Raw genomic sequence first — 8833 nt, 5'->3', positions numbered from 1 at the left:
TTTTTAAATTATTAAAATATTAAAAAAATATAGTGGACTAACTAAAGAAAATTAGAAATTTTATTTCATCAATCCTTATTATGGAGTTCCACAAAGTAAAGCTCTCTAAAATGATTGAAATTATTTAGTTTTATTGAAAAATTCACTTGTAATTTTAAGAAATATATTTTTAATACAACTGTTGTTATAATATGTACTTACGTTTTAAAAATTGAAATCATTTATGACTAAATAAAATACATACACAATATGAATTTATTAGAAAATCTATCCCATTAATACTTATTACAGTCAGTCTGAAAAACAAGACCTATAATTGCAAAGAAAAGGTTTTTAAAAAATGATGAATTAAGTAAAGAAACAAATTTAATTTTTTATTAATGCATACATATAATAAATATACGTTAATTAGTTAACAAGTACATTTTGATTTAATTTAACCCAAAATTGAGGTTTCTTAAAAAATTTGTGTGAATTTTGTCTTTATCTTTTTTATTTAACATCTAGCAACGAATTTCTCTCCATTGATGCTTTTATTTATGAAACTTAAATATTTATCAACACGTGTGTACATGCTAGGAGCTTTTGCACATTCCTCAAGTGAGCAGGAAGCTATACCAACTAAAATACTTTTGTTATCCTAAAAAATAATATTTCCAAGGTTTAGAAATTCTGAAAATATTTGAATTTAATTTTTACTTACCACAATTTGAATGAAGGGAAAACCTGATTCAGCCGTACAAGAATTCGTCTTTGTATTTATAACGCAAACTTGATGAGAATAAATACTGGTGTAATACTCCGAACATTCTAATTCAAACAATCATAATGTTGTAACTTATTTTTCTTACATTGTAATTTCATTGCCTTACCTGCGAGTGTCAGAACAGATACATCTAAGTATACTAAACTCTTTGATTTAGTATCAGATCCTAAAACTTTTCCTTTACCAACTTGTTCAGCATTGTATTGAGCACTTTCTGGTAATGATATTATTTCGGTTTTGTTATCAAACTTACTTTGTAATTCTAATAATGCCAAATCATCGAACATACTTTCAGGGCTAAAAACAAACGATAAAATTGTGTAATATTCAAACTAAAAAGATAGTCAATCATGGGGACTGTTGACAGAAGTGATAACCTCTAACTTTGGAATAACTTTTTTTTTTAAATTATTTAAATAATTATAGTATGAATAATTAAAATTTTATAATTGGAAATTATTAGCTTGTGAACTAAAAACTACTATAACAATTATTATTATAAACAAATCGTAAAATTAAGCATATTTTTCTTTTATATCAAACGGCATCTATTAACAGTAATCAGAAGTTATCAAAGATCAGAATCACTTGGCTAATAGTTAATTGTACAGCTTTATTTATTATTACACAGGTGTCGTTTATTCTATTGAAAAAAGATTTGGTGTCCTCGTATACGGTGTTATATCTGTTGTTATATCATCGTCATCTGTTGTTATATCATGTTGCTAAGTCAGCCTATAGTACGTTGAGTTGCGTTTCAATTTTTTCAGAAATATTCTTAGGTATAAAAATTGACGTAAAAATACTTTAAAAGGCGGAATTTAATTTAAAATAATTGCTAAGCTTTAGGATTAATAAATATTGAATAAAGGGTGAATTGATTTTTAGTTGATATTAGAGCATCAACATGCGCCGAAAAGATTGAAAAGAGGGCGGGGAGGTTACGTACTTTTTCTGTTAAAATTAAGAAATTGAAACTTTTGATCGTTGGAAATGTTGTAGAATATCAATTAGGCAATAATTAATGCACTGATCATTTTTCCATATTTACAGAAATATTTATAATAATTAAACAAAAGGCGTTAAATGGACAAAATACACAAATATACTTACTCGTAACACTCATGTTTGATGATTTTTGCAACTTTAACAGGTCTTTTAAATTTTGTTGTTAAAACATAATATTCTTGATCCGGTTTTTGTCCATCAAAACAATGAGCCGCTGTTCAAATATGTTGAAGGGACACAATTACTCCACCACAAAGTTTTTTCGATACTAAATTAGAAAAATTTTTATTGTACTAAAAATTAATTTTTGTTTCAATAATTCACAAATTGAATTTTTACAATAATTTACAAACCATCGTTTCCTTCAAGTATAGAAACTACAAAAGGATAATCCTGTTGTTTCGCTGGGGATCCACCAGTGATATGAACATGTCGCCAATTTCCAAATATCAATTTAATGGGTAACAATGAAACATCTACTGCTTTCTCAGCGGTTTCTTGTGCAACACCAATAGCTGCTTTTGATATATTTTTACCTAGCGATACAGCGTCTCTTGCAGCACCAAATGGTGCCTTTACCATATCACCAAAAAATCCTTTGTAAGTCCCATTCGAGCTGGTAGAGTTTAGTACTGGTTCAGAGGTTGTATTTTCTGTTGGTGCGCCTTAAAAATTTGTTTTTAATTATGAGATGCAACAGGATAATAAAAATGTGTAACAAATAAAGGACAGATTGTACGTGCTTTTATCCATGAAAATCCATGAAATTTATCCATGACACGTTTCATTGATTATTTTCAACTTCCTCAGGAAATATTTAAGGGTAACATCAACGTAAATGGTATGCGGTTTACATTTTGACGTGGTCAAATTAATCACGTCAAAAAATTATCATTTTTATTTAATGAGGCATCATTTTTGCCTAATTGAGTTGGCAAAGGACCAATTCGACTTGTTTTTTGTGAGTGTGTTATTAAATCTATTATAATGATTCTTTTCTATTGGGCAGTATATCATTTCGGGCTGGTCCAGTATAAATATCAACCAAATTTCACCCTTAAAAGAAATGGGAGATTTCTACTTACAATTGACAATGCCAACAATTACTATTGTGAAAACAACTATTAAGTTTATATGCGTCATTTTTTATTCACTTATTAAAACAGACTAATTTTTTTTTGTTATCAAATTTTGCATTGTAATTTGGTAAGCTTAAGTCGTTATCTCTGCCATTAAAGGTCAAAGGACAATATCAAATAATATCTAACTTTATTAATAATTTATGCCAAAATCTTTCAAATTCAGTGGGAAATCAGTAAGTAGATTTTTAGTGATTTAAGCTTATTGTATCTAATTTCCAACTTGGTTTTAGCAAATTAAATATATCTTTGCTAATTTGTATCAGGGCTTATATGGGAAAAAAATTTCTACATAACTTATATTTCTAGTAAAATATTCAATTTTAATTTCTAATTTTTTTTAAATAGTCTTGTTTTTAACAGCAACTATTAAAAATTGTGTAAAATGTACAAACCAACCATGGTTACTATTCTGAGCGTCGCCTTTCGCTGTAATATACATTTCCATTTTCCTTAATTATTTTCAATTCCCATGTCTAGAATTTAGCGTACCTTACAAATAAACACCAACAACTAAGCGCGGGAAGAGATATAAGGAAAAACGCCAGAAATTTGTCGTGGTTGTCAGAGTTGCTTATGTCCTCATCGACATTCACCACATTGACAACTACCTAAAAGGCAACTCCTACCATTTCTTAATATACCACCCATTTAACCGAATTAAAGATAAAACATGAATTTTCCATATTTTCTTTTTAGCAAATCTTGACTACGTAAATGGTCCAACCTTATCAATAATTGATGATCCCCTTGCTCTGTATACATAACATACCTAATGTGGTCTTATTTTGGCCTAATACTATTAATAATAACTTCAAAAAGTAGTCGTTAGACATTGTTTTCTAGTTAAATTTTAAAAATAACTTCCCTTTAGACTCAACCTTTAAAAGTTATAAAAAGAACCCTTAAGGTAGTTGGGTCATGAAACAAGCGTCATGTATGCATGACAATCTTTTTAATTTTTTTCAATTCCGTTTGAGGTGTGGTAGCGAATTCGATTCCCGCCGTCACAACAAAAACTAATGTAATTAATAGTTTTGAAGGGCTGATATAGTGCATGGAATATGCATGAAGGTTTTTTTATCCTCTGAAAAATAATTGAGTAGCTTATAAATGAAATTATCAGCGGAAAAGGTGGTAAAACACATACATATATGGTATCACAATGAGCTTCATAGAGCTCCACGAGCTCCATAACTTAGCCTAACCTACTGTTATGTAAAACAGCAGATTCGGCTATCCTACAGCGATATATCTAAAGATCTGCAACGGCAATTATCTTTCTTTTCGATATAACAAATAAATTGATTGAATTATGTAAAAGTGATTTTCCTACTGAAGTCACAAATTTTGTAAATGAGTGCTTTCCAGGGTTTCTGCAGGCTCAATAGTTAGTATAGTTCCTACCACAGCCTGACAATTATATGAAATAATTCACATGAAATTAATTCATTCCAAGACATTTATCCGTAAATAAATGTCGCTCTGTGCTTATTTCTTTGATGCCTGCTTCTAATTATACAACAGAGCTCAGCGGTCTTTTTCTATATTAGTGATTGAAGTATTATTTGCCATAGCCAAGCTCGAGGCCAATAGGTTAGCTAATTTAAACAATCCAGGTTAGCTTCAAACCTAAATAAGGGACACTGATCATGTTCAGCATTATGTTATATCCTTCATAGCGAGAAATTAAAAAAAAAAAAAAAAGCTTAAAATTATGTTTGTAATAAATTTATTTAGTAAATAATGCGTACAACTCAATTAGTTTTATCGTTTTCTATTACTTTCTTTACCCATGTCATCCATTTGCTCATTCGTGAGTATACAGCTGGACTTGCTTCACAAGGCTCACCTGTATAAGAAGCCCATCCTACCAATATATCCTTTCCGTCCTAAAAGAAATTGAATACAATATATTAACTTTTGTGTACTGAAAAATAATATAAAGCAGTTATTTCGTTTTTCACAGAAGAAAATTTGGGAGCATATATAGGGTATATTTGACAAAATTTCAGATGTTAAAGAAATTTATTTAGTAGGATCTTAAAAAGACCACAAAAAGGGAATAAAATGTTAGCTATAAAACATTTGATCAAGTTAAAATTATTTGAAAAAACTCAAAAAATAATTTTTTTTTGAACGATGGAAACTTAAATAGATACCGTAAAAACCTTTTGACTCTTTAAAGCTTTTTTGTTTTGCATGGAAGAAAATTTGAGGAATTTTATATGGTGTGGGCTACGTAAGCAACGGAATATCTAAATTATTTTCAGAAAAGTATTTTTTGGTAAAATATTTCTTTTATGACCTTGAAAGAGAATGAGATGGCTAATTATACACGTCAAGGTCTTTTGAAAAAGCATTAAAACATTACATCCGAATAACATTAAAATTTACGTTTTAAAAATATGAATCGACTCGAGTTGCTATGAAAATTTGCCACTTTTGATTAAAATTGAATTTCACTCCTACCATGATTTTGACCTAATTAGATTTAGAGAGGATTTTCTGTGAAATTTTCCAGTCATTTCAATTAAATTTATTTTCAAGCCCTTCCAGTGTACGCAAGATGCAAACAAAAAACAATTGCTCCTTTTATCCTTTAAACTTCTACTCTTGAATATTAATCTATTTTGGCAATAACAACAAAAAGATAAAAAGATTTAAGTGCGTACTTGAATAGTAAAAAGGGTGACCCATTCCGCTCTTAGGATTCGTGGTAAGAGTGCAATCATATATAAATTTCTATATAAAAATTTGGGATGTACTGCGGTTTCCATAAGGAACTGCGTAGAATTAAGGAAGTAAATTTTCCCAAGCTAATAATTAAAATAGATATAATTTGTTTAACTTACTACTTTTTGAGTTAATGGATAACCAGATTGAGCGTTACATGATCCTTGTTCGTTTTTAACACACAGTTGATTATAATAAAGTTCGAAAGATTTGGAACATTCTAGAAAAAATAAAATTTTTTTCAATAATTAACGTACAACACATTTTCCCCATTTGTTCTTTTACCTTCAAGTGACAGTATTTCCACAGTCTTTTCAATCATTTTGTGAGTTTTTTCACAAGTACCAAGTGCGACTGCTTTACCTTCATTGATGTGCTCTGCATCGTAATCAGACTTTTCTGGCAATGTAATAGCTGAAACTTCTTTTGAAAATTTAAGATCTTTGGCCAATTTTAAGATAGCTCCATCAAAAGTTAATTTTTTAGGACTGAAAAAAATTTTAAAAAGGTTTTTAAATAGTTTAATATGTTAACAGTTTTACTTTCGATCGTACATTTTGGCTCACAAGCAAAATTACGTAAATTTTATTTAATTCTGGCTGATCTCGTTTCACCTACAAATTATATATTTGAGGATAACTTTTGATCAACGATAATTTATCTAAATTAGCATCAGCAGCTCGAATAGCTAGCCAGCCTGCTTAACTACCGAATGTACAAAAACCGAATTCTCATAATTACCGAATGTACAAAACTTCTTTAAAATCGGTCAAGCAGTTTTGGAGGAGTTTAACCAGAAACACCTTGACACGATATTTTTGTATATTAGAAGATTATTTTGATATTATTTTACGATCTAGTTTGCGCGATTTGGGCGGTTAGCGCCTACCGTTGGCTAGGAGTGAACCATTTCAAGTTTTTTCTTACGTTGAAAATTTATGATCCTAATCAAGATGTAAACAAACTAATAGGTAGACAGAAAGAAATTTTACTTACTTGTAAGATGGACGATTTATAATTTCTTCGACGGCAACAATTTGTCTGTTACTACCGGTTACTGAATCACTTCCAACAGAAACATAAAGTTTATCATCCTCTTTCAGATTATCTAAACAGTGAGCAGCCGTCAATACGAATCTCTGATGAACAATAGTACCACCGCAAAGTGCTTCAGTATCTAAATAAAAATGGCGATATTAATGTAAAAAGATACATACGTGGATAAAATCTAGATGTTGAAAATTTTATGGCAGTATCTTTACCAAAGAGGGCTATAGATTTATTATTGCTAAGTCAAATGTTAATAATGTGCGAAATTATGTAGCCGTCTTTTTACGAAGTTTTAAAACAATAACTGAAAAGTGTAACTTGCTTGGAAGGTAATTAAAAGTCTGTCAAGTAATTATAAACACTGTTTGAAGAAGTTATTAGTTTTACTATAGTACTTTAGGTTATATTGGCTATCTACGTAAGACATACTTAGACCATAGGGCCCATTGTGATACCATATATGTGTTTTACCTTCTTTTCCGCTGATAATTTCATTTATCAGCTTCTCAATTAATTTCAGAGGCTAAGTGTACCTCCTTCATGTATATACCATGCACTAAACCAGTCCATCACAACTATATTATTTAAATTAATTTTTGTTGTGACGTCGGGAATCGAACCCGCTACCCTATGGAATCCGATATAAAAAAAAAATTCAAGAGACCATTCAAAAAACAAAGTTAAAGAATAGTGGTGTTAGGAGTATTGGGCATAAAGATTGTGAGAAGTTTTCTACAGCTTTTTTACCCGATTGTCAAGAAGTGGTTATATTTTTAGCGCGTATTTTGTATGAGTGTATGTATTTATATGTATAATGTATTATATTTGTTTGTAAATTTCTTTGTTACCTCGTATGACCCAAACAGCTCGATAGATTTCAACATTTAAGGTACCAGAACAAAATTTGAGAGAAAATTTCAAACTCACCTTTTTCTCCTTTAACAATGAAAGCAACAAAAGGATATTTGGATACATCAGCTGGTGAACCTTTTAAATGTACTTTTTGCCATTTCTCAGCAATTTTGTGTCCCATCCAGTCTAATGGCTTAAGTCCAAATTCAACTGCTTTTTCAGATATGTCTTCACTAAAATCTAGTGCTTTTTTGGTTATATTCATACCCATATCGACACCCTTATGTGCCACATCGAATGACCACTTGATTGGTTTTTTTACCCAGTCACTCACACTCTTTCCTTTGGCATGTGCACCATGTTCAGTTCCTGCTGCTGCACTCTCTGTCACTGTTACATCTTCAGTTGGTGCACCTAAAATATTTTAAAAATTTTATTTAAAAAAATCATAAAGGCATAAAAATTAACTTTTTCTTCCAAAAACGCTTAACTCTGGGCAAATATGCATGTATTATGTAAAATCAGACACTGATAACGATGGTAAGCATCAAAATTTCCCCATATTGTGAAACAAAATCGAAAGTCCCATTTAAAATAAAAAACAAATTAATTCAACACCTTAGCCGTAAATAACAAATTGTTCAAAAAAATGTTGTTTACTATAACGATTTACATAGTAAAATTCGTAAGCATTTTTATCGCAAAGTGAAAAACTTAGTAACTTATTTCTTTTCGCATTCTACCTTCCTTTCTTTACCGTAAGTTCTGTGTTTTTATATGCTCATTAAAATTGTTCACAAAAAAAAAAATATTTGTAAAAAAAGTATAGTCGATCTATGTATTTATAAGCTTTTCGATTTTCTAGACAAATTATGACAAATTTTTGAGTTATTTCCCACAGGGAAAATTATTATGGTTACCATCGTGCATCCGATTTCCTATTGTAAAAATAAAAAAAAAATTTAATTAAAAAAAACTTACAAAATGCAACACCAATAATTGCAAGAATTAATATGAATTTAAGTGCCCGGGCCATTGTGTATATTTTACTGAATTCTATACAATTTATGTTTCACTTTTATACAAATTTTGGGTAAAAAAGGTCAAAGATAATCAATTTACTATCATAATTTTTTTTTTGCTAATCACATGAATTTTTTAATTTGAATGACGTTTATTATTATGAAAAGTGAAATTAAGTTGTTCCGGTATCTTAACAAATTTTTGAGGTGCATTTAATTTCGTTGTTAGAAATTCATGGTTAATTTTATAATTGATTAAC

At 29.6% G+C, this 8833-nt stretch overlaps 3 protein-coding genes across 3 annotated transcripts; all 3 read right to left on the bottom strand.

Moving 5' to 3' along the window:
• Positions 1-459: 459 nt before the first annotated feature.
• On the bottom strand, positions 460-1991 carry LOC123299694 (kallikrein-10-like). Its single transcript, XM_044881994.1, has 4 exons — positions 1880-1991; positions 873-1063; positions 704-810; positions 460-640 (listed from the first exon to the last, which is right to left on the bottom strand). Exons 2-4 carry the CDS (start codon positions 1051-1053, stop codon positions 497-499), a joined length of 432 nt encoding a protein of 143 aa, XP_044737929.1. The 5' UTR covers positions 1054-1063; positions 1880-1991; the 3' UTR covers positions 460-496.
• On the bottom strand, positions 1958-2927 carry LOC123299695. Its single transcript, XM_044881995.1, has 3 exons — positions 2860-2927; positions 2128-2439; positions 1958-2042 (listed from the first exon to the last, which is right to left on the bottom strand). The coding sequence occupies exons 1-3, from the start codon at positions 2915-2917 to the stop codon at positions 1993-1995; spliced, it is 420 nt and encodes a 139-aa protein (XP_044737930.1). The 5' UTR covers positions 2918-2927; the 3' UTR covers positions 1958-1992.
• Positions 2928-4628: 1701 nt separating this feature from the next.
• Positions 4629-8620, bottom strand: LOC123299685 (mast cell protease 1A-like). Its single transcript, XM_044881983.1, has 6 exons — positions 8533-8620; positions 7627-7965; positions 6646-6826; positions 5935-6137; positions 5769-5869; positions 4629-4805 (listed from the first exon to the last, which is right to left on the bottom strand). Exons 1-6 carry the CDS (start codon positions 8585-8587, stop codon positions 4671-4673), a joined length of 1014 nt encoding a protein of 337 aa, XP_044737918.1. The 5' UTR covers positions 8588-8620; the 3' UTR covers positions 4629-4670.
• Between the last annotated feature and the right edge of the window lie 213 nt (positions 8621-8833).

Source organism: Chrysoperla carnea, chromosome 5 (assembly GCF_905475395.1).
Source record: "Chrysoperla carnea chromosome 5, inChrCarn1.1, whole genome shotgun sequence".
Lineage (NCBI taxonomy): Eukaryota > Metazoa > Arthropoda > Insecta > Neuroptera > Chrysopidae > Chrysoperla > Chrysoperla carnea.
The sequence above is the reverse complement of the archived record's forward strand: the minus strand, read 5'-3'. Positions and strand labels throughout refer to the sequence as shown.

What these genes read in the sequence shown, in the direction of transcription:
- LOC123299694 (XM_044881994.1), bottom strand. Translation starts at nt 1,053, where the DNA reads ATGTTCGATGATTTGGCATTATTAGAATTACAAAGTAAGTTTGATAAC. An exon ending in ATCTGTTCTGACACTCGCAG is followed by an intron (nt 811 to 872) that starts GTAAGGCAATGA and finishes TGTTTGAATTAG; the next exon opens with AATGTTCGGAGTATTACACC. An exon ending in TTCCCTTCATTCAAATTGTG is followed by an intron (nt 641 to 703) that starts GTAAGTAAAAAT and finishes ATTATTTTTTAG; the next exon opens with GATAACAAAAGTATTTTAGT.
- LOC123299695 (XM_044881995.1), bottom strand. Translation starts at nt 2,917, where the DNA reads ATGACGCATATAAACTTAATAGTTGTTTTCACAATAGTAATTGTTGGC. An exon ending in AATTGTTGGCATTGTCAATT is followed by an intron (nt 2,440 to 2,859) that starts GTAAGTAGAAAT and finishes CAAATTTTTAAG; the next exon opens with GCGCACCAACAGAAAATACA. An exon ending in TATACTTGAAGGAAACGATG is followed by an intron (nt 2,043 to 2,127) that starts GTTTGTAAATTA and finishes TTTCTAATTTAG; the next exon opens with TATCGAAAAAACTTTGTGGT.
- LOC123299685 (XM_044881983.1), bottom strand. Translation starts at nt 8,587, where the DNA reads ATGGCCCGGGCACTTAAATTCATATTAATTCTTGCAATTATTGGTGTT. An exon ending in CATTGTTAAAGGAGAAAAAG is followed by an intron (nt 6,827 to 7,626) that starts GTGAGTTTGAAA and finishes ATTTTTATTTAG; the next exon opens with ATACTGAAGCACTTTGCGGT. An exon ending in ATCCATTAACTCAAAAAGTA is followed by an intron (nt 4,806 to 5,768) that starts GTAAGTTAAACA and finishes AATTTCTTTTAG; the next exon opens with GACGGAAAGGATATATTGGT.